Source organism: Cloeon dipterum, chromosome 1 (genome assembly GCF_949628265.1).
Source record: "Cloeon dipterum chromosome 1, ieCloDipt1.1, whole genome shotgun sequence".
In the NCBI taxonomy this organism is placed as follows: domain Eukaryota; kingdom Metazoa; phylum Arthropoda; class Insecta; order Ephemeroptera; family Baetidae; genus Cloeon; species Cloeon dipterum.
Window position 1 is genome coordinate 18,720,039 of NC_088786.1, and position 23,680 is coordinate 18,743,718.

General features: G+C 37.7%; 3 protein-coding genes across 10 annotated transcripts; 1 reads left to right on the forward strand and 2 right to left on the reverse strand.

The window, feature by feature from the left end:
- The first annotated feature begins 5,273 nt into the window (after positions 1-5,273).
- Uck (Uridine-cytidine kinase) lies at positions 5,274-11,416 on the forward strand. Of its 2 annotated transcripts, none has more exons than XM_065490822.1 (6): positions 5,274-5,639; positions 5,888-6,047; positions 7,183-7,425; positions 7,481-7,578; positions 7,709-7,757; positions 10,581-11,416. In XM_065490822.1, the coding sequence occupies exons 1-6, from the start codon at positions 5,517-5,519 to the stop codon at positions 10,748-10,750; spliced, it is 843 nt and encodes a 280-aa protein (XP_065346894.1). In that variant the 5' UTR covers positions 5,274-5,516; the 3' UTR covers positions 10,751-11,416. The 2 variants fall into 2 exon arrangements, with proteins under 2 accessions (XP_065346894.1, XP_065346885.1); XM_065490813.1 differs by lacking the exon at positions 10,581-11,416 and adding an exon at positions 8,715-10,398 and having other exon boundaries at positions 5,297-5,639.
- On the reverse strand, positions 11,287-12,795 carry ubl (Ubiquitin-like protein 5). Of its 2 annotated transcripts, none has more exons than XM_065490834.1 (3): positions 12,638-12,795; positions 11,845-12,026; positions 11,287-11,485 (listed from the first exon to the last, which is right to left on the reverse strand). In XM_065490834.1, the coding sequence occupies exons 2-3, from the start codon at positions 12,020-12,022 to the stop codon at positions 11,442-11,444; spliced, it is 222 nt and encodes a 73-aa protein (XP_065346906.1). In that variant the 5' UTR covers positions 12,023-12,026; positions 12,638-12,795; the 3' UTR covers positions 11,287-11,441. The 2 variants fall into 2 exon arrangements, with proteins under 2 accessions (XP_065346906.1, XP_065346914.1); XM_065490842.1 differs by lacking the exon at positions 12,638-12,795 and adding an exon at positions 12,565-12,587.
- A 747-nt stretch (positions 12,796-13,542) lies between these two features.
- Cep164 (centrosomal protein 164) lies at positions 13,543-21,780 on the reverse strand. 6 transcript variants are annotated; one of them, XM_065483484.1, is made up of 14 exons: positions 21,629-21,780; positions 21,218-21,323; positions 21,048-21,159; positions 20,751-20,997; positions 20,483-20,699; positions 20,259-20,432; positions 19,703-19,788; positions 18,448-19,650; positions 17,120-17,478; positions 16,493-16,794; positions 15,731-15,939; positions 15,388-15,613; positions 15,211-15,339; positions 13,543-14,771 (listed from the first exon to the last, which is right to left on the reverse strand). In XM_065483484.1, exons 2-14 carry the CDS (start codon positions 21,288-21,290, stop codon positions 14,545-14,547), a joined length of 3,564 nt encoding a protein of 1,187 aa, XP_065339556.1. In that variant the 5' UTR covers positions 21,291-21,323; positions 21,629-21,780; the 3' UTR covers positions 13,543-14,544. The 6 variants fall into 6 exon arrangements, with proteins under 6 accessions (XP_065339556.1, XP_065339565.1, XP_065339574.1 ...); XM_065483493.1 differs by having other exon boundaries at positions 16,493-16,791; positions 19,703-19,791; XM_065483502.1 differs by having other exon boundaries at positions 15,394-15,613; positions 19,703-19,791.
- Positions 21,781-23,680: the final 1,900 nt, after the last annotated feature.

Below are 23,680 nucleotides of genomic sequence, written 5' to 3' on the forward strand. Positions count from 1 at the left end.
TCGTCCCTTTTTATCGCACCTGCCCGATTCGGAGCTGTCAGCATATCCATTCACAACACACTGGTCTTTGGTGCTAATTAATCGTATAATTTTGCGTCACTATCTTCGAGCGAGACAATATGATTCAAACTAACAGGTCCCAACACGTTTCGGTCCCCCCATCATTTCAGATAAAAAATGAGATAATGTAAAAGCTTTGGGATTTTGGCCCACTTGTGAGAGGGTTTTCCTTTTTATCTTGGAGTGCTGCTGAGTAAAAAGCCAGCTAAAGGATTTGTACGTGATATATTTTCTATGCGGAAAAAAACTTCCATTGCGAAATATTGAATTTAGCAGGTGACATGCATACTTGATAACCGGCCAATTGATTGGCATTATAAATGAAAGGGGATTTTCAGTACTCGAGATATTATAACGTGTCACCGCGATCAAAAGTGAGATGCATAAGTAAACAGCACTGAGAGGCGAGGAGGAAAATCCCTGTTCTTCAACTTGTCATTCACTCCGTCGCACGTACGATTGATCCGCTCTCCTTAAGACTTGAAATCAATATCTTGCTTCAAGTTCAATTGAAATGCTAATAGCTTCGAAATGCCCGACGTTTTAATTCAACAGGAAAAAATGAAACATGGTCAGATCCTTCAGAAAAATCTTATTCCAATTTTGGAGACGATCGATCAAGATGACAATATTTCGCTGCCTTGCGAAATCACTGACTCTGGCGCCTCTGACTGATGATGAGATCAGGATCGAGAATGCGAGGCTGACATAAATGGAATCCGCACGTGGCCAAATGTGAGACTTTAAACAAACATTTAGCGTTTCGTTCTCAGAATCAGGGAAGCGAAAGCCTCATCTGGAAATTAGTGTTCTTTGTGCAATGATAACTGTTCTTTCTGGTTTTACAAGGAAAAGGAATCTCCCTTCGCCTTAAAGGCTGAGACCGATCGTTGTTAAAAAATGTGCAAGATCAAGTTACGTTTTAAAGAGGGTAAATTAATTGCGATGAGCGGTAACGTAAATTTGCCATTTTCTTGCAATTAGCTTTAAAAAGAAATTTATTGAAGAATTAATGTGTTTTGGATCCTGACAAGAGGTTTAAAATATTGAATAATTTAATTAAATATGAAATAAAAAAATCAGACAATATCAAATCTTTCGTGAAAACACCGTAATTTATAACAATTATTTGTAGCTCAAATAAGAAATTTTCCTTATTGTTCCTCGACTTTTTACTAATCATTTTATCCCTCAAAATCGCATATTTAACGATTATATGAACTATTTTCATCATTGACGTGTGTCAAACTTTGACCTAGATTATTTGGAAGTCATGAGAATTTAGCAATGCCAGAATTGGCATTGCCGAATGATTTATTGTGAGATGGAGCAGCGACAAAAGTAATGCAATCTTCAGTGGTAGCTCTCAAAACATAAGGCAGTAATGAAATTCCCTCCCACGCAAAGGGCATCTGCGGCATGCGTGTGCGTTAGAAAAAAATATCCACTCACTTTGGCGTAGCAAAAAGGCTCCTATATGAAATTTACTTTCTCGGCACATGCGATAAATTGAAAAAAAAAATATAACAAAAAGAAATAAAATCAAACGTGCCCTTTTTGTGGGCGAGACAAATGAATTTGCTCTTCACTCTCTCATGAGAGTTTTTCCATTATTTCCACCAGTACATCTTTCTCGCGACTAAATGAAGAGCAAAAATGCACTTTATGTGTAAAAGCGTCTCTCTGTGTGGCATTAAAAATCGCGTATGCCGCTTTGATTTTGCCTCACACAGTTTTTTTGCCTATCTCGCGGCTTAAAAGCTTTATTGCGCACGTTCTTGCTTTGTGCCGCACTCAATTTTTTGTCCACAATGGCTTTACTCAATTTAAAACTCAATTATTAATGGATTAATAGCCATACATTAAAAGTTTCTGTCATACGTGATGTTCACTAAAAACATGGTTATACCTAGGTTGAAAAATAACAATAATGTGTAGTTCAGTGTAGTTGTACATGATACTATTTCAGTACACAGTTAAAAATAAATAACAATGGCAAGTTTTTGTTTTTGAAAGTAGAAAAAAATAATTGTTCATATTTTGAGTTTCAATGGATTTCTCCAAAAACGCTAAAAATAAACGTTTTCAATATACATACATGCGATATTATTTGAAGCTGTAAAAATATTTTTTCCACACTGCTGTTCATTAATAATGATTTAAAAAATAGTCTACTGGCAAACAATGTGATAAGACATATACACACTCCACCCATAAGAGCAAAGCGGAAATAGGCCCAAAAATTAATAGGATATCAATAAATTGATAAACGTAGCTTTTTGTAGAAGACATTATTGAAAATTATTCATCGGAATCAACTTGGAGACTTAACTAGCCTATAAGAAACAAATTGTTAATCATCTGCTTTTAATAACATTAATATAATTGTACATGACAAAGTATGACTCTGATAACGTCTCTAAATGATATCGATATCAATGCTCTGTATACGGTATACATACAGTCTGAAACTTCAAAAATTCAATCACGGTTATTTGACATAAAACGTAAAATATTTTTTCAATTGGTTTTCTCTATTCTTGGTTTATTTGTGATTCAATGATGATTGCTATACTTATGAAAACACATCCGCTACTGTTTTAAGTAAGGATTTCAAATGAAATCGAAAAATCTCAAATATTTTGCCAAAAATTAACTTTGTTGAAACGATGTAAATTTTTTGAGAAAATCGTTCCAAAAGCGTGAATAGCTAATTACATAACAGCTTTTTTGTCTAGCTCTTCAATAGTGATCTCACAATCAGACATCAGACAGCCGGCTAATTTTGGGCCACGTGGTCAGCTTCCAGCCGTCGTGACTTTTGCTAATTGTAAGTCGCTCACACCACGCGAGCCGAAAGTTAAATATTAAAAAAAAAAATGCCTCAAAGAAAAAACTGGTCACCGGCTTTTTTGGGCTATTAAGGCCTGTCAAATTTCACTTTCAAAAATTTTTATCCGCAACAGACGCCGTCAAAAAATTCGGCTGAAGCCAGTTTAAGAAGCCGCCGCCTAAACGCCGAAAATTACGCGGCTGAGACCTTTAAAAATCTGAAATTATTTTGCATTTAATGTGACTTAAAAGTCAACAAATATTGAGCCAGTTCATGACGCGATCGATAGAATCTGATTAAAATAGCGCAATCATAAATTTTTCACTTTAATATAAATTTCGAGTGTTATCGTTATAGTTAATATTAGCAAAAAAATTAAATTGCAGCTCCCTATTATATCTAATGAAATTTTGTTTTTCTTCTTCAATTTTAATACGTGGTGACTTACAGGCGAAACAAGATACCAACGAAAAAAATGATCAAGCGCCAATCCGAGAAGCCAAAAAAATTAGATTTTGCTTGGTCGTTGTTCAACAGAAATCAATCGACCGTTATCTGCAGACAGCAAAAAATAAATCCAAGAAATGCACGTACGTAAGATCTGCCCCATTTTTCTCACTCTCTCTATATATCTACCTGCATAATTAAAAGAAAAAATTATCTGCACATTATTGGGCCTAAGGCAAAACGTTAAAGTCTAAAAATCTTTTTCGCGCAAGACAAAATAAGATGAAATGCTAAATCCTCCTTCACCCGTATATCTTAGCATCTTGGTGGAAGAACGCACTCTGTGGAAATGCGAGTTATCGCAAATCCAACAACATGGAGAAAATTAAAAAAAAAACTCTAAAACTTGTTATGCATATTAACAATATATTCGTTCTCGGCGCATCATCGTCTAATGTCTCATCTCGGCAGTGAGTGAATGAAGTCGGTGTGATCCAGTTCCGTGCTCCCGTCCTTGACACACACATACTCTCGCATGCAAAGGTCATCGTCTCTCTTTCTCACTTGAAAATCTTCGTAATCTCTCGTGCGTCGGGAGTCGCGTGCGTTGTGTTTACTAGTAAAAGTCGACGGGTCGAGCCGGCAAAATAATACCGAGACGAACCTGGCTCGCAGATTTCCCACTTTCTCTCGGCCGATTTGCATCATTTTTGCAAGAAGTGATTTGTTTGACTAGCTGAATTTTTTGAACCAACAAAAATTTCAATATTTTTTTTTATAACGGGAAAAGATGTCTCATATTATTAGACACATTCCAGGTATATGTTTTTCAATATTTTAATTATTACTCGGTTTATTTTTTTAATTGTTTGTTAATATTCTGGAAATTGTTAAGGAATAATGTAAATGCGGGTCTACTAAATATGTCAACTACTTGAATGTCTCCAAATAAAATTTAGGTAAAACGGGAACTATTCAAAATGTATGTTTATTTTAATCCTTTTTAATTAGCTTCATTTTGCGTGAGATAGAAGGATTGTTTATTGTTTAATTTTTAGAATAATTTGAGAAAAAATGTAAATTCAAAGCATTTTATCCTTTAAGAGAAATCACACAATCCATAAATAGGGAAATGAAATAAAATTATATTGCATATTGGGTTATTAATCAACGCAAACATAAATAATGTTATGCTGATGTTCGTAACGAACATCACGCGCATGGTTTTTGTTTTATTAATGCAAAGCGGCATTAGTTCTTTACAAAACGATTACTTAATCATTTCTAAAAGATTTTTGTAAATATGTGAGGGCTATTAATAAAAGAGTTACACCTGTCATCATCAATTATAGTGGGAAAAACCAAACAAACATAACGGTAAAGAAAGAAAGGTATTACTATGAAAGTGCTTTCCGAAAGTTGATTTTACAACCTATACAAAAAACACTGGTCGATAGTTCTACGTTTTATTTTTATTCAACGTCTAAACTGCAGTCGCCTGTCATGACCTCGAAAGTACACTGCAGTCGAAAAAGCTGTCCACGTGCCCATGTTATTGGCATTGTGAGAGAAACAGCGCAGATAAGCACACACGTATGCTCAAGCCATTCCCGCGGCCGATCGATAAACCAAGGAAGCGAGCAGCCGCACAGCTGTACTTTTAAAAACAGATACGCCAAAATTACCGATACTTGCGCCCAAACCGGTACAAATCAAGAGTAAACGGCTCACGGGCTCAATATTATATGCTTTGCTAGAATTTGAAAGTATTTTTTTTAACATTCTACTCATGAAACTCTTTATTCTGTACTTTCTAACTAGTTTTACAATCATATTACCCAGATCACTGAAATATTCTCTTTACTGGAGAAGTGTAGACAATAAAACCGGTAGTTTCTACCATGTAATATTTAACCGTTTTAAAATTGACAAAAAGAAATGTACACAGCTGAGAGTGAGTGAGGAGAAAGAGCCAAAAGAGGTTGCTGCGTGCAGGCGTATTGGTCTAGACTCGTCGGTTCTTTCGGGGGATGCTTGGTTTGTGAGAAAGGAAGCAAGGGTGCTTTTGTCTCGCCCCATAGCAGCGGAGGTCGACCAAACGGCCCAGCGCACCTCCACCTTGCCGCAGCACAAGGCCTTGACCTTGCTTGGAGAGAGCAAAGACAGCAGCAACGGGATGTCCGAGACGAGGAACATGGACGGCCATGTGGCCAACGGCAGCACCAACGGGGTGCGCACCCTGCGAAATGGAAAACGGCCTTTTCTCATCGGCGTGTCCGGAGGAACGGCTTCCGGCAAGGTATGACGGACGAATTTCCGCACTATGTATCATATTCCTATCCGCAGCGATACCCACACGTTCCATTAAAATCTCTTGATTTCATAAATATCTCAATTGTTCCTAAAATTCTTAACTATTTGAGTTCTGTCTCAAGAGAGAACCGTAAAGGTCACGCATTTCTTGAGTCATATTGGAACAATGCATACTAATATGTATTTTTAATTTTTCTTCACTCGGTTTGCTGTATAATTTTGCTCGTTTCGCAGTCCACCGTTTGCAAAAGGATCATGGAGAAGTTAGGCATCGACAATGTGGCCTACATGCAGAGACAGGTTGTCTGCATCAGCCAAGACAGCTTCTACCGCGAGCTCAATGAGGACGAGAAGGTCCGTGCCCTGAAGGGCAACTTCAACTTTGACCACCCTGGTGCGTTCATTCAACCCCTCTCAATCATTTATTCGGTTGATCAAATTAACATTGTGAATTAATTTGGTTCAACGACCGGCTCATACCCATGCTGCAGCCACTTGGCAACACGGTCGACTGATTTCCGCGACAGACAGCCTTGGCGAAATTTATCTCTTCGTGCAAGCTGCATTTTTTTACAACAGTTAAGCCGTTTGTGGCAGTTCTCTACTGTTCATTGTTAACAAAGTGAGGTTTTTAAGAAAAAAATCAATTAAATGAAAAAAAACTGAAGCCAAAGTAGAATTTATTGAGACATAAAATATACCGTTTATCATAGTTTTAATATTTTGAACATTAAAACGATCCTATTGAAGAAGCCATTCAAGGAATAAAATAAAATATAAAATTCAAACATTTTATATTATGCTAAAATCAACAATAAAATCGATAGTATCTCACAATAATTATCACTCCCTTGTCAGTTTAGCATCCCTTAGTATAGTACGAGTATCTTTTTTAATTGAGATTTAATATTATGTTCTTAGTCAAGAACGTCAGTTAATTTTCAGACTAGTGTCGGCTCTGAGTCATGGTAAAAATTGTTAATTAGGAAAAAATAAAAAACGAAATGCCTAGTTGTGATATGTATTCTACTAATTAACAATTTTTACAACGATATAGGGCTTCAGATGTAAAGCCTAAGTTGTATTTTCTCTCGACATTATTTTGAATTAATATATTGCAGAGAGGCCGTAAAATATAGAATTTTCTAGGACCATATTACGAGATTTATTTTCTTATTTAACATGTATTCTATCGTTTTATTTTCACGTTAATTTTGTAGGCTGTGTTCTTCACTGCTAAGAAAATATTTAGTCGCTAGTTTCAGAGTAATCTAGAATGAGTAAAAATATATAAGAACAAGCAAGAAAATAAATACCTTTTTAGGGCAACACATCAACCAGCTTTTAGTTCTCAAAGCATGATTTAATTTAGGTTCCATGTTTTCTATCACATGAAATAATATCTTTTCTTATTTCTAATCAGTTCTTAGGTTGTTTTTACGCTATGAAGGTTATTTTTTAATGATATGATTAATACTGTATTTATTTTCCTGCAATTTAATTATTAGTTTTATAATTTTCAATTTTAGACGCATTTAACAATGAACTGCTGCACCAAACGCTGGTAGACATTTTACACGGCCAGAGCTGCGAAATTCCCGTCTACGATTACTGCACGCACTCGAGCAGCGGAGAGCGCTTCTCCACTATTTACCCAGCCGACGTCGTGCTGGTCGAGGGAATCCTCGTCTTTTACATACCGCAGATCAGGAACCTGTTCCACATGAAATTGTTCGTGGACACCGACTCTGACCTGAGGCTGGCCCGAAGAGGTAGTCAGCTCAAGTTCTTCAACATTGGCTTTATAAAAATCAATTTCTTTGGCAGTTTTAAGGGACATCAAAGACCGCGGCAGAGACCTTGACCACGTCCTCAACCAGTACACAATGTATGTCAAGCCAGCGTTCGAAGAGTTCTGTCTTCCGGTGAGCCTTGCTTCGGAAAATTCATAACTAAGGCTGTGAAATTTAGACAGTTTTCGATAATTAGCCAAAAATGTTTTTTGCCATGACACAAACCTCTTTCGCATACTTGACTCAAAAGCTTTAATTTCAGACCAAGAAATTCGCCGACGTGATCATTCCCCGAGGGGCCGACAATACAGGCAAGTCTCCTTGTAATTTTTGAAAACGTTATTTCTTTTTATTTCCGCTATCCTTGCATGGTTATGAGTGTTATGCGCGCTTCTAATATAATATCATATTAAGTCCTGCACGAAAATTCTTGAACACAACTGACATTTGGATGTAAGGAAGTTTCTTTGTATGGAAACTATCGGGAAGGTGGTGGTTGGTGGTCGAACTGAACATCTTTCTCTCGCCTGCCGTTTCAATTTTCTAGCTGTGTCCTGCAAATGAAAATATCTGCATACTGGGCAAATTTCCCACTAATCCAAAGTGCCTTCATTTCAATTAAACGTTTTTCTGTAATTTAATTTATCTGCAGTAATCATGCAGACCCTTGACAAATTTCGATTTGAGTACGCAAATAATGGAAAAATCTGTCCCTGGTAGATTTATTGAACCATTTCATCATTTTTGCGGAGGCCTCTCATTGTATGAAGACATAAATTGATGGCGTCATCAGTTCCTTAATATTTTAAGACACTGCTGCGATTTCAGACTCAAATCTGCCACCTTGCATTTTATACTGGAAATGACTTCTTTTGATGTGCAAAAAACAATAATCAGTCCAGCCAAACGCTGTAGAAACGTCAGCAATGATTTTTTATGTTGTTTCTTACATTTCTTCTGCAAATGGCTAAAATCGATTTTTGGGTTAAGCACATCCAAACAAATCATATTAAATCCAAATTTACAGTAGCAGGATAGAGACCTAAACCGCAGTGGAAGTGGCTTAAAATCTTAATTATACGGTTGCTGGCTTTAAACACCAAGTGGCTTATGCAAATACTTAATTTGTGAGCTTAAGTCGAAGGTTGTCATTAAATTTTTTAAGATGAATATATTTAACTTGAGTAAGTTTCATGTAAAGAATTTGTTGCGCGTGCAAGCAGCTTTGAATTGTTTTTTTATTGTTTGGTTTTGTGTTACATTTGCAGTGGCTATTGACTTGATTGTCCAGCATATTCGAAATATTTTGCATGGCGCCGTCGATGACGAGGACGGGGGCGCAGGTGTGACGTGCCACCCTCCGTGTAATGGCAACACTCACCACAAGCCGACACACAAGCAGTCAAGTCTCAGTTCATCCTCGGAATCTCTCATTCGTTAGACGCAGCACTCACCACATTCAGGCTCGGTAGAATTTGCGATTTCGATGGAGAAACTTGAAGAAATGCCCCAAGTTCGCCTTTCTCGGATTGATTAATTTTTTTAAAGTAACCGCAGACCATCCAAAAGTTCATACTCTCGCACTTTGAATCTACAACTTGATTAGCACAATGTATTAACAATAATTATAATAGCTTCCGAGGTGCTCAAACTGAATCAAGATTTTGTGAAAACGAACGTAATTTGTATGATGCAGCGTGTAACTAGTTTTTTCGACTGTTCTATTGAATGAATTTCGCAGTAGCAGGGTAGATTTTTGATGTGTTTACACTAGAGTCAAATGCCGTTTGATGGATAATATAGAAATAAGCTTCCCAGCCAAATTGTGAGGAAATTCTCTGCTCAAAGGCATTATTGTATATTATATATTTTGAAGATTGCAAATTTTAATTACACGCACATAGTGGTCTGTGCTAAATATCACATCAAATTATAAAATAGCACTATGGAACTCTATTTTTGACAGTGTCAATCGATTCCTAGGGGCTGAATTGATGGACGATTTACCCAGTCGAAAATTCGACTGGATGTGGCAAAAATCAGTGGAAACGTAAAAATCGTAATTTTGGTGTTTTGGTCTGAACCTAGCACAAAACGCCCCAGGAACGACGATGATCAATCAGAGAACCGCTACCTTGATTGATCACCTGCGTTGCTGTGGCTCTTTTTGCTTTTGGTGCAGACCAAAAACTTAACAATTTGTCTGCTTTTAAGTTTTGGCGACGTTGTGTCGAATTTACAATCAAGTGATTCAGCTGCCTGACCTTCTTCGACACTCGGTAATCGATTGGAAAAGTCAAAAGTAAAATTCCAGTACTACTTTAAAGGGTGCAGGCTGGTGCGGTGGAGAAGAATTGCAGGCAAGCATTGAAAGTAGTAAATTTATCGGAATTTTTGTTTTGCGTGCCTGCAGCGATATTTGAAAGGGTAAAATAAAGCGTTCATTTTTAAAATTATCGATTTTGTAGGTACATTTACACATAATAATTGCTGCCATTTTAATTAAAAACTTGTAAACATCAGTGCATTTTCTTTGCAGATCATTTTGTAATCATAAGTTGAAGTCAAAGTGGCATTTCGCAGCCAACTTACTGTACTTGTAGCAATCAAGGTTTAGCATTTACCTCTTAATTAATTTAGAGTGAAAATGCCGCATGTAGCGAAAACCCCCAAGAGCTGCTGCATTCCATATTAGCCCAGTATTCTGCCTTATTGTTCCTCTAATCTGTACTCATGAACAGGTTCCCCACAGCTACTTGTGATCATATGTAAAATATATATGGAATCTTTTGTATGGCGTGTTTCACTTGTACTCAACACAAACTACGGATCTGAATCACAGTGTCTCAAAGCTGCTGTTTTTATTTAATCAAGGTATTATGTCATTGCGTGAGAACAAAAAAGAATGTATTTTGCCAGGATGAATTCTAATAAAAAAGTTGAAGAGAAAAATGTCTTTTTCACTGCTCACCCGCGTCCCCAGTCAAGTACTAATGCCGGTGTGTTCAAGAATTTGACACTAATAACATTAAGCGCAAGGTTTGTGCCGTTTGAGTGCTTTTTTGACAGATTTTGTGTGTTGCTGCTCTGCTCCGTCAGTTTGGTTCCTTGCTCATTTGCTCTGTGATTTGTAGTGGCGATCGATCTGATAGTGCAACACATCAAGGATCTGCTCAACAACCAGGTGGCCGTGCCTCTGCCCGTCAGCCCCACAAGCAATCAGTTTTCCTCCTTCTCTGGTGATTCCTCGCCGGCCTCGCCGCGCAGAAACCCTGCCGACGGACACTTCAAAACGCCGCACTGATCACGCATCTCTACTCACTTTCGCAGCTGCATTTTAAAACCACGCTAAATATTCAATTTTAGATTTTAAATATTGAAAAGCCCAGGCCAAAGTTAACCATAACTAGTCATTGATGGTAATTCTTTAAGGAATTTTGAAGTTATGAATTCCTAATTTCCCAATTGGTTTATAAAGGCAGACAAAATACACCATTTAATTCAATTGAAAGGACTCACGCTTCACGCTACTAGTTACAAATATCTTTGCAATAATTACGATAAATTAATTAACTGTATCCAACCAGTAAGCAATCGTCCCCCGCAGGTCCGCTCAAATATTACCGTTGAAAAGAATTAAGAGAAAAATTAAACTGTTCTTTAATTTTGGTGCTGCTCGGAAACTTACAACCTATATTATATTTCTTCTGAGTTGCCCTTTACAATGGCAATTTTTGTGTTCATCGTGTCATCACATTTCTATTTAAAATATTTTTCCAACTTTGTTAAGCTTTCTATCAAAAAGCATTTTTTTGCTGATTAAATATGAAAAAGCACAAATTTTACCGCAGCCTTGTTTCACACCACATTTTATTGAAAACTTAAGTTTAATTAATGTTACCAGTTATATACAAAAAGCATTTTGAGTTTGAACCAGCTGAAATAAAATGACAAATGAACTGATGTCGCAGCGTGATTGTTTGCTTTCCCGCTCCTCACTGATAGTACAGCTCCAGGTTCATTCCGTCGTGTATTTCATCTAAATATTTTTTATTAAGGAAAAGTTAAAAAAAGAATTGAGATTTAATGAAAAAGCCTTGAATTCAAATTCAGGGCATTTACCTTGAAGCTAACAATAAATTAATTTGTAACTACCGATATTTTCATTTTAGATTTTTGGCAGAATTATTTGTTTTGTATCTGACTTTATCAATTTAATTTGACATTTTTTATTGTGAAAATATTAATATTATGAAGAAATGTTTTCTGTTCATGAAAAGGGCATCAGGTAAAAGCGGAAACTAGTTGTAGACGTAGCTTCGAGGGAAATGTCCGGAATTAAAAACTAACATGGAACAAAAATAGAGTTAAAGATGGATTAGATTTGAAAAAGGATACAGTCTTGTAGTGTGATGTGGTCCTTGAAAATTGTGTACCATTTCTTCAGGACGATTTTATCGTATCTGGTGCCAGTCTGCGCGGCTATCAACTTCTTGAGGTCTCCTATCGTGTCGTCCGTGTTGCATTTGACGCGGACTTTTTTCCCCAATCGGTCATTGCATGTAATTTCAATCATTTTCCTGCAGCACAAAGTGTGAAAATTAGATAAATCAGTCAGAACTCATGGCACTTTATTAAATGTAAAAAAATACGAAAAACACTAAACGCGCGGTTTAAAAAGGGGCTATGGGGAAAAGGTAGAGAAATTCCTTTTTGTTCCCGTGATTTGAACTGGAATTTCATTAAAAGAATTCAGTCAATAATGTCAAACATTTTGGAATACAATCAAGAATTTGAGGTGTTTTAGTAAGTCATAAAATTTATAAATTAGCACGTTAAAATTACAATAGTAAGTGTATGTATAAATAAATAGATATCGCAGCAAATAAATAAATAATTTAGTTAAAACAATTCTTACCCCGGTAAAACGGGTTAGTCAGTTAAACGAGACGAACACAAAAATTTTTCACACCAGGAGTTCTCACAAGCAAGGTCAGCGTATGTAGATATTTATGATACATATTATGTAAAACAAATTATTTCCAATCGTGATTCAACACAGAATATATAATCTAGTTGGAAAATTCCCCAGGGAGCGCGATTATATGTATGTAATACCTTGCAGATGAAATTTCCAGAAATTTCCACGTGTTATTCAAGACATGTTGTGTTCAGGCACAGCAAGGCTCACCTTAATTGATAAACTCTAGGTATTGAGTTGAGATATCGGAGAAGGATGCAGGCAAATTTACGCGCGACACACAGACCTACTTCGAATTTGAAACAATTCGAAACACGAATGCTGCAAAACGTCAACAAAACAAAGATCAGATGTTCCGGTCCGGTCCGGCTTTCAGCTTGTTTCAGCGCTAGCCGCTAGCGCTCAGCGAATCACAGCCATTGGCGATGTTGGTCGACTGAACAGTCAAAAAATTGAATGAATGTGGCGCGATGCAGGAGTGGTCTCTAATTTTGTATTTGGACGGAGGCCTTTTCTTTTCTTGATTTCAGCATATTGGTTTCTGCAGATTTTCAGCAGAATATTTTCTGCTCCGTTCGCCGACTCCTGCGCATCACTCTCTCGCGATTTTCCAGCGACAGAGTAGTGCGAAACCTGGCGAGGTGCGCAGTAGCCCTATAGCAAACGAAAGATTTTTTTCGATTTAACTTTATACCGAGATGGTCAAGGGCATCCCTATCGCTGTGGCAGCACCTTTTCCCAGTAACATCTCACAACGAAACACAAATTTGCGATTTGCAAAAATCACTTAACAATCATTATAGTCGTATAAAGAAATCTTTTTACTGAGGCATATTTATATTATTACATAATAATATACCTTTAAAAATACTTTTAGAGACTACCTTTTAACGTGTGATACTCTCATGGATTGATTCAAAAGTTTTATGATTTGAAAGAAATATTTAACAAATAAAAAATGTATTATTTCAAAGAAATTTATACTTGTAATGACAGTCCAGTGTAAAAGTTTCTTATTATTAGATATTGTCGACATCTATTCTGGTACAAAATTAATTATTTTTCATAAAGACACACACCCAATGGATATTTGGAGTGAACAAAAACATTGATGGTTATAGGTAACTTCAAAAATTTATTTTGCAAGTGCTGAACAATATATAATAAGAATTTGGTAAACAATCATATTGCATTATGAATGGAATAGCACACGCAATAACACAAACAAAATCTGCAAATATTTCTGATACGTGCTATCGAAAAAATAAGATGAGTGACTTTGGCACCTATACATATTTTACGCAAGTTTCCCTTTGGGTTAATAATATTATTGATGCGTGCAATGAGAATTTATATATTGTTATTACTTTTGATTATGTGTGTTTACGAACGTTGATGTGTGTTTTAACGCAACTCTTTGTTGCCTATGGAACGGAAATTATTTTGGTATAAGCCATGCAGCCTGGGAAAGTTGGAAAATGTCTAACAAGCACCATATTTTTATGTTTGCGGATTTTCGCACTGCTTTTGTGATCGTTTTTCAGATAGAATATCATTGCCAGGAATATCCAATATTATGTAACACGTATATTTTTGAGGAAAAAAGGTTTACAGAGTAAACAGTGGGCACAAAAGTGCCTCTAAACTTGTAAAGGGCGTGTTTTAATAGGCCTTCTATTGAATGGACAATGTTTGTTACATTTTATAGTAACAAGGGAGGGGCTATATCGAGAAATGGTTTAGGTTCAATGAAAATATTTTTCAAACACCAAGCAATATGAAAGATACTGTTTTTTCGTAAATACAATACTACGAAATATCAGAATTGGAATAATATTGCTGTTGAAGGGCAATATTAATATCTTAATTCTTAAATGAGCTAGTTAATTACTTTAGGAGTACAACGTTGGCATATGTAGATCTCAAATTTGCAAATGCTTGCCCTACTTGCAGTCGTAATCATCACACATTTCGAATTCTATCACTTGAGTCCGTTGAGAAAATGACTTATAAATGCGTACAAAAGAGTACAAATAAAAATCGAGATCAATTAAATCAAGTAAATAAATATAGAGATCATGTAAATGAGCGTAAAAATATAATAAAATGACTGTAAATTAATTTTTGGAAGAGTTGCTTTGAACGGCATCGAGTTTTGTCCTTCGAAGCCAGTCGCGCAGCCCCTGGGCCCGCTCGGCCAGACTCAAGGCGGACCCGCTCACTGATCCCAGGTTGTTGTTGGTGGCCACCTGCTGTTGCATGCGAATCTGCTGCAGCTGCTCAGCCAGACTGGCCAACGCGGGCCAAGGCGACTCCGAGCCGGGGACCAGCAGTGGTGGAGGGCCTGGAAGTAAATTATACTGTTACTTCCAAAACGAAATCAACCTAATTATCAGCTATCACAAATTACTTTGATCAAATGTCCCAATTAATTTCATTTTTCTGTTCCCTAAGGTCAGCTTCAATAACCTTGGAAAAACGTTATTTTATGGAAGTTAAATTTGACAAAGACATCAAAAGTATTTCCTGCACATAAAAATATCGAAAAACCCAGCATTGCATTGCAATGTGTTATTTTTTTCTGATTACCTGAAAATAACAAAAGCCACAAATTCCAATTTAGAAATTTTTACATTTTTTATCTTTCCCAATTATATATTTTAAAACTTAGTTACTTCTAACAAAGAGAAAAATTTAATGAATGGCAGAATATTTGCAAACACTAGAGACATTTTGGACACCTTCAAATAATTTCCTGGCTTAAAAATTAAACTGAAACGCACCTGCAGGCAGTTTTTCAGAGTGGTGTCTTTGCAAGAGGTCCCACAAACTTCTAATTTCAGAGTTGAGGGTTTCCAAACTTCGGATGATTTCGTTTGATTCTGCATGCTTTGGACACTTAGTGTTCAGGCCTGCGAAAAGAAATCGGTACTGGCTTCTCAGATTAGTCATGATCGTACAAATACCAGATTTGAATTCATTCGCGTGATTGTTGCTGCTGAATCCGGAGCTTCCGCTGTGCGATGACAAATCGCTGAGTGTGGCATCGGTAGACTTGTTTCTGTTTGCGTGCGACGACAGCTGCTGCAATGAGTGTTCCAGCTGCCGAAGTCTTATAATCTTTTCTCCTAGAAGACTGCGCGTTCTGTGCAAACTCACTTCCATGTCTGATAGCTCACGCTCCTCCTACCATCACGTAATAAGATTAAATTAGTTTAAAAAAAATTATTTGAAAACGATTGCCTTAATAAATAGAGTTTTCAAGAGAAAAGCTTTGATTGGGATTTAAAAGCGGCAGCTAACCTGAATTATTGAGTCATTTGCCAGCTCTGAGTGCAGCCTGTTGGAAGAAGGACTGACGCACATCTGCGACTGGCGTTTGTGAAGCTCTCTCTGGCGATTGGCGAACGTCACGCGTTGCTGTTTCAGAAATGCTTTGGCTTTTTGCACTGAGTCCCGTTCCAGGTGGATTCTATGCCTGAAAAATTCTAATTCGCAGCTGCCAACTTGACCTAAAAAAATTATTCAAATTATTACAAAGAAAAAAGATAAACGTTCGAAAATGGAAACCATCTGAACATATTGACGTCAACTTAAGTATTTATGGAATTAGTCCAAAGTCAGACAACTCGATTAAAATTTAATTTATTTTGTCCATATAAGGTAATGACAAGGAGAGCGCACCTATTGATCCGAAAATTTTGTTTTTTCTCACTGTCATCCTACCGAGTTTGAAATTGAATAAAAATTTGCCTCCCCCAATCTTCCGGAAAAGCTGGTTTTTAAATTTACTCGCTTAACCTACAAGCTATGCAATCCGCAAAAAAATATTGTGCAAGGATAACAATCATAGAATCAATTTAAGAACTGGTGTGTGTGGGCGTGATTTTTTTCCTTGAACAATTCTTAAATTTCTTGTCATGTCCGTACAAGCAAATGGATATTTTCCACTTTTATTTAGTCAAATTATGAAACCTCAATAAATTCCTGACAATAACATATTTATTTTATCAAGGAGTGATACATCTAATTTAAATTGATGTTTTCATTGATTAAATTGATTACCTGATTCGGAAAACGGATAGCGCAAGTAAGTGTCAACGTGCGTTGAGGCGGGAAAGAGGTCTTCAAGGTCCTCCAGCTTTTGCAGCTGGGTGCGCAGACTGTCCACTGGATTGAGCTCTGTTTCCCTGCCCCTGTCTAGCCTGGGCGTGGAGCAAGACTTGAGTTTGCTCTGATGCCTCTTGGAGCGTTTCAGCTGCATCAGCGGTGGCGGTGGTGAGGTGCGGTCACTAGAGTCGGTTGGCGGTGGGGACAAAACCAGGCTTTCCTTTAGACTGCTCGCCATTGTGTTGTCGATCGCACTGCTGAAGTATTAAAAATCAGGTTTTTATTTTCAGAAGTAAAACTCCCTAAAGAAAATAAAAAAAGGAAATTCAATAAAAGCGAAACATAGAAATTAATCCCAAAAAGATTTTAGCCAAAACCGAGGTTAAGAATAAATAATATTAAAAATAATTTTCAAAAAAATGTGTTTTTTGACAGTGCCTTAGGCACTGCATAAGGGCACGGCCCAACATGGCTTAATCGTAGTTCAACCCAAAGAGGTAAAAATTAATATAATTTTCTGAGAAAAATGTCTGTTCTGACAATAGGAGGTCCGATCTTCACAAAAGGAAGAATACACGATACCTGTTGTTGTTGTTGTTATTAGCCTCAGACGCTTCGTTAGTCACTTCGGGCGGCGGATCTTCTAAAATTTTGATCCTCGCCTTGCCCACCCGTTGAGAGCTGGAGCGGTCCGTTTCCGAACCAGTGGTGGCGCCGCCCGCGTTGCTAGACACCACCAGTCGCTTTTTGTTCCGCTTGTCCATCGTTTGCTTCACTTCCGACTTGAGACGCACATACTTGTCCTTCAGCGTGCGGTACTTGTCTTCGAGCAGCCGTTTCTCACACCGCAGCTTTTCAAAAACTCGGTCGTCTGGCCGCAGGACTCTTGCCTCCTCCAATTGCTTTCTACAGTCTTTCAGCTTGATTGACAGAAGCTCCACCTAAAATAGAAAACACGCGTTCAGTTTCGCATTTAAAAAATTAACACAAGCTGTCCCAAGCAGTCGCAGAGATAATACTAATTATTACAGTACTAAAGTACAGCTATTAAATTTAACGTATTTTTATCGATGTTTTTTCATAATCACGAAAAATATTTTCTTTCTAAAATGGTTAAATTAATTTCTTATATAATATAACATATATAGCTGAAAATTTAAATCCACAATCGGTGTTTTAGCTCTAGCGTCTAAAGCACCCAATTCAGGTCTCTTTTTTAACAAACTCCGTTTTGTTTATCCTACGTTTGAGACACATAAATATGAAAAAATATAAGAAACCTTCGAACCTTAAAAGCTTTGATTCAACAAGAACCAATTTAATTTTAGCATCTTCATGCTCTTCGTGAGAAGCACAAAAATTTAATAAACATCATTATCACTAAACAGTCCAAAATATTTTAAGATGATGTGTTTCTTTTGATTTTGCACTGGTTTCAATTTTTTAAACCAATCAACGTTCAGATGAAATTGATTACTTTTTTCAGAGGTTTCTTACTCAAGAATTTTAGTCATTACACATACCAAGCAGCTATTAGGAAATTCATATGATCTTAATAAAGTCTCACTTTGGAATTTAGGCATCACACATTTTTCTAAGCCCTTAACGAATCGATTTCACGTCTAGAAATAGAATAAAAATTAGCATAGTGGTCAGCTTGGAAAGATTTGTAACCCTCTAAGCCTTTGACCTATATATTTTGGTAGATTGTCATGGATTTGAGAAAAAAAAAATTAAATATCATCTACCGTCTGAAAAAACCTTTCTTTGCTATTTTTTTTTTAAAGAAAAGTAGAAAAACCTGTACTGGCAATACTGTAATCCCATTTTTTTTCACAAAAAGCTTAATATCAAATTGCTTATTCCCTTTTTAATAAATTATTATGAGAAAGAGGAAGTGCCAAAAATACCTGTCGTTGCAAGTGCTCGCAGCGCTGGTTACTGAGAGTTTCAGACTCAGTAATGGTCCTTGCAGCAAAGCCAACGGCACCGGCGTGATGGTCGTGTTTGGAGTCCTCCTCCAGCAGCCTGGCCTTCCGGTCCGCAATCTCCTTGAGCCGCTTCAACCTGGCCTCGTACTCGGTGTTGAGCCTGTCGCTCAGAGCAGCCAGCTTGCTACGATGGGCCACGTGCATCTCTTCCTCTTCCTTCTGCATGGCCATGCGCAGGCTCTCCACCGCTATCAGCTGATCAGTCTTCATCTTGTCTAAAGCCTTGTTGTGGTCCTCGCGCAGCCCATTCCTCGCCTTCTCCAACTGCCGGTCCATATCCTCCTTCAGGCCGAGCATTTTCTTGTGCTTCTCCGACTGCGCCTCCCGCTGTATCCGCGCCAGGTCCTCCTTCAGCTGCCGCTCCAGCTCCCTGGCCTTTTGCTCGTACTGCTGGTGAAGGTCAGACTCCTTCTCCAATTTGACCTGCCGCTGCTTCTCCTGCTCCTCCTGGCTCAGCTGCTCCTTCAGCCTGTCTAGTCGCTCCTTGTGTTCCGCCTCCAGACTTGACTTGTACTTGACGAATTTGCCTTCAAATTCAGCGTCCAGATCCTTCTTCAGATGAGCTAGGTTGACGGCCAGGATTTCGCGGTACTTTTTCATTTCTGATTTCTCTAGATCTATCGCCACTTGCTTCTCCACCTTGATCGCCGACAGCTGCTTCTCCATGGTGGACGCCAACTCGTCTCGCAGCTTCTCCAGGGTTCTCTCGGCGCCCTCACGAATGTTCTTTTCTCGGTTCTTCAGCTCAGACTCTATTTTCAATTCAAGCTGCCTAATCTTCACTTCTTTTTCTTCAACGAGTTTATTTCTCTCTTCAGACTCTTCCTTTTCCAGAGATTCTTTCAGCTGCGATAGTTTCAAATTTACTTCTTTCCTCAGCTGTTCCGCTTCCAAATCAAAATTTGCACTGATTTTCTTCCCAGACGCCGTTTCCTCATTTTCAACTTCCAATTGTTTTTTCTTCAGTTTCTCTTCTTCATCAGACACCCAGACATTTTCATCATCCTCATCATCGAGTTCCGCCATGAAATCAAAATCAGGCTTTTGAAACAACGTTTTTGTCTCCTCTGCAGAAACTATCCTATCCTCCACTTCAAGCTCCTTGCTCTCACTGTCCTCCTCCTGGATAATAATTTTGTTTAAATCTGTTCTAATGCTTAAATATGCTGGATACCTCAAACACCCTGATTTGCACCCCTGCCCCTTCCACTAAGTTGAATCGCACGCTTTTCTTTTCGTCTTCTCCATCTGACTTTTGATCTGCTAATCACAACAGTTGATATGAAAATTATTGAATTGTTTCAATTTCTACTTTCTACCATTAGACAAATTAAAGACAAATTATTGCTCTTGCATTGTAATGACGAGTACATTCATATTTGGGAGGGTTGGGAAAGCTTTCCAACTCAATACTTACTGGTTTGCATCTAACTAGCATGCGTGGATTAATTACACGGGGCAAATGTCTAGTGTTTCAATTAGACCCCAGTGCAGAGGCAGTAACACGAACTGGTCAATTTCTAAATATTAATAAACACGATTGAGGCAAAAAAATGATCTTACAATTGGAGCAGAACAAACCAAGAGTTTCCTTGCGAGTCGTTTGTCTTTGGGACGCTCGTAAACCAATAAATAAATATATTTTAAAGAAAATGTGACACTATTCATATATATTTCAAGGCTACCAATGTCCAGGCAATTCCATGCAACAAACAAAATGAAATTCTGACCTAATGCTCCGTCTGTGATTCTCTGGGGAGATTTGTCTCTCAAAATTCCTCTTGTTGGCTCCAGTGATGATTTCACAATGGTGATTGCTTTATCTTCGGTCCCGTCTGAAGATGAGGTATCAGTAGACATTACTTGTTGGGAGACAACTTTCTTGAGGAAGCTTGATCCTCCCCCTAGATTTAGAATGTAAAATTCATGTTAAAAAGGACGAAAATGAACCTACCAGATACTTTTAGCTCAGTCCATCCCTGACCGCTTTTTGGCTGGGTGGTTTCAGGGACACTTGGTGCATTTGCTGGCAAATCAATCGAGTCAGAACTGAGAGGGGTTGGACTAGGAGGAGGTCTTGGTGTCATCTTGAAGTTGGGGGACAGAAAATTCTTATTCTCAGGCATGAAAATGGTCTCCAGTTGCGACGGGATGTTTTTCAGAGGTGCTTGCTGTGATTCAATGGATCAGATTAATTCATTTCATTATTTATTGATTGGTACCAGGTTTGTTGTTGCGCGGCGCAGCAGGGCACCTGACGCTGCATTAAACCCTTTTGCCGCGCTAAGGGTGTCGTCCAAGCTTTTCAGGTCGTCCCTAAGAGTAGAAAGGTCATCCGCACCAGAGCTCAGCGACTCCTGACGCGTTTTCTTAACTAGATCTCGGTAAACGCTGTCCAATGGATGTTCCCACTGCGACGTACCGTTTTCATAGTTAAAATAATACCACGCATTTTTCCTCTGATCGAAACTGTAATAAAAAGTTATCAAACTTATTATTGTTGACAAGAAATTTCTCACCATGGGGTCCAACCACTGGGCAGCGCTTTCATCAGACCATCCTTTGCAAGAGGTAAAAGGTGAGGCTCTTTATCTGGCTGGATTCCAATTTTAACAGCGTAGTCCCGTATTTCTTAATTTGTTAATTAATTGTAAGTTTATCTTAAAAGCTCATGTATTATTTATTATACCGTCTTCGGAGGGGAGGCTGTCCTCGTCAAACACCTCTTCGCAGAAAACTGTCGGCAGTGGTTTCTCAGCCATTGTCGGACTTCAGTGTAGACGACTTCTACGCTCCTGGAAAAGGTCATGCAAACGAACAGTAATGAAATGCGCAATCAATACATATAGAGCGATGGCGATATGATTTGTAATATGTATGTAATGAATTTGTAATAAACTAAAGGCAACCTCTTCTCATAACTTTACATTGGAGCCAAACATGATTCGGCAAGGCAAGCATATAGAAATGCAAGGACACAGCTAATGTTGCAGCTTCTATTGTGCAGCTGCAGCTTAAAGGTCAATGTCGGCTGCGCTGGATGCACTCGTTTCTTGCAGACGCGCAAAAAGCAGGTAATTTTTATCGTTTAGAAACCCACCCATGACTTAGATCTCTTTAGGGAAGTGTCATTATAATGCCGGATTAACCAGACTGAGGTGCGTCTGGTGCAGAAGTGGCACACAGCCAGAGTCACCCCAAAAAATTTTGACCGTGTCCAGCCGACGTCCCCGTCCCCTTAGATTTTCAGAATGTTTTTGTTTTATGCGCAGCTGTAGCGAAAATACCTTTGCTACCAACCTACCAAAAATTAATTTCAATATTAATTTTTGCATTCTTCCAATAATTCTTGATTTTTCTAACAAAAAATATAATTTTATAGGAATATATCAGTATCCATTAAATTATAGGATTAAGAGGGTATCAGGAATCTTTAAATAATACTTTTTATATTTTCTCTTGTGTTTTGTTGGTAGTGCCATGGTGGGAGCGGCAGCTACAGCTCAGCTGTTGGCTTAGAGCTCTCTACTTCGACAGTAAGTAACTTTGAAGGGGGTTAGAGCTTGTACTGTACACCTGTCGGGACCAAGCGTCGAGTCGGGGTTGGTAAATTTGGTCGGAAGCGTTGGAAGCTGTGATTTGCCGCCATAGCTTCATTTATGTCTTCTTCCCTACTTAGGGGAATGATAAAAATTATTCCTCAGTCGCAGAGCCCTTAAAGTTTTCTGATTATCATCGAAAGGTGAAGTGAAATAGGTAAACATTTTGTTATATGTAAGTGTAATATTATTATCCACTTTTTTCATCATTCTAAAGAATCGGCTGATGTACAACAGTACATAACAAGAACATTTATGACAATCTCGGCTCTTATCGATTATTAATTTCACAACTATATGTAACTTTAAGGGAATATTATATGTGCTGTATCATATGTATGTCGTACTGTGTTAAAAATCATAACACATTATGGTTAAGTTACAGTTTCTGCCGGGAAACACATCTCGCCAGTTCTTATGAGAATCCCATGTTAAAATAGGGGTGGCGAAAACTGTGACTTTTCCATATTATAGCCCTCAAATTGCAAAGATTTGAAATACATATCTTATGCAAAGTATGGTTATGAAATGACACCTGCAGGTATGAAATTTAAAAAAAATGTTATTTCTTTTCAATACAACTTCACTAATAATTAATAATATACTTTGGTAGATACATTATAGTAACAGCATGTTAGAAGAAAATATCCAACATGTCTAGTTCTGTAAAATTTCGAAGGGAATCGAAGAGAGCATTAAGGGAGAAAAATTGGAAAGAAGCGGATTTAAGCCGGAAAGATGAAACATTTGAGAGCAGGAAGATAACAACTTTGATAGAGCAGACGAATTAAACAGTCAAGTCGATTGTATTGCACTATTGGAGAAATCAGTTCTTGAATTATCAGATGTGTAGCAAAGCCAATGCGGCACCTGTGTAGTCTAACTAGGATATTTCTGCAATTAAGCTAGTGGTGTGCTGCTTGTTTGAAAATTCGGGAGGGTGCAGCACAATCATCCCCGACTTGTCTCTTTATTTGTCACTGTAACCTATTTGAGCTGGGCCGAGCGATCATTGTATTATTTGGCATCTTTGTTCCCGCATTTGACTTTCTGGCTTCTCTTTCCTCTCCCTAAAAAATTCCTTTGAAACTTTTGAAAGAAAATGTTAGATGAGCCATCTTGAATACATCAAGGTAAAAAAAATCTTAGCATCTCTTGAAATACCAATTTTCTTGAAGGAAGTTTTTGAAAGAAAAAATTGTTTTATTGCCAGATAGTAATACTTTATTCTAGTGAAAAATGTTCCTTACAATTTTTAATTAATAGTAAGTATTATTTTAAAACTCTGAAAAGTCCAACTTCTAAACAGTGAGTGAATCAGAGTTGATAAGGTGATAAGCAATTTATCAGTATCACCTGCTTGCTTTTGCGAATAACGCGTGTGTTCATGTTTAATTAGTAGCAATTGTGAATGTCACGGTTGTAGTTTCAACGTCGTAGTTTCTTACAAACACATCCATCGCTAAGAATTCACGTATGAATTTTAAAATATTTTCATGAATGATTTAAATTGTACAGATTACAGGTGTCGGTGGCTCTTTACATCATCTAGT

Excerpts from the sequence above, each read along its gene's own strand:
- ubl (XM_065490834.1), bottom strand. The coding sequence starts at position 12,022 with ATGATTGAAATTACATGCAATGACCGATTGGGGAAAAAAGTCCGCGTC. Across the intron at positions 11,486-11,844 it reads CCACATCACACTACAAGACT|ATGAAATACACGACGGAATG; the intron begins GTATCCTTTTTC and ends AAAAATATTTAG.
- Uck (XM_065490813.1), top strand. The coding sequence starts at position 5,517 with ATGTCCGAGACGAGGAACATGGACGGCCATGTGGCCAACGGCAGCACC. Across the intron at positions 5,640-5,887 it reads GAGGAACGGCTTCCGGCAAG|TCCACCGTTTGCAAAAGGAT; the intron begins GTATGACGGACG and ends CTCGTTTCGCAG. Across the intron at positions 7,426-7,480 it reads CCTGAGGCTGGCCCGAAGAG|TTTTAAGGGACATCAAAGAC; the intron begins GTAGTCAGCTCA and ends TTTCTTTGGCAG.
- Cep164 (XM_065483458.1), bottom strand. The coding sequence starts at position 21,290 with ATGGCTGAGAAACCACTGCCGACAGTTTTCTGCGAAGAGGTGTTTGAC. Across the intron at positions 20,433-20,482 it reads GACTGAGCTAAAAGTATCTG|GGGGAGGATCAAGCTTCCTC; the intron begins GTAGGTTCATTT and ends TTCTAAATCTAG. Across the intron at positions 19,651-19,702 it reads TGCAAATCAGGGTGTTTGAG|GAGGAGGACAGTGAGAGCAA; the intron begins GTATCCAGCATA and ends ATTATTATCCAG.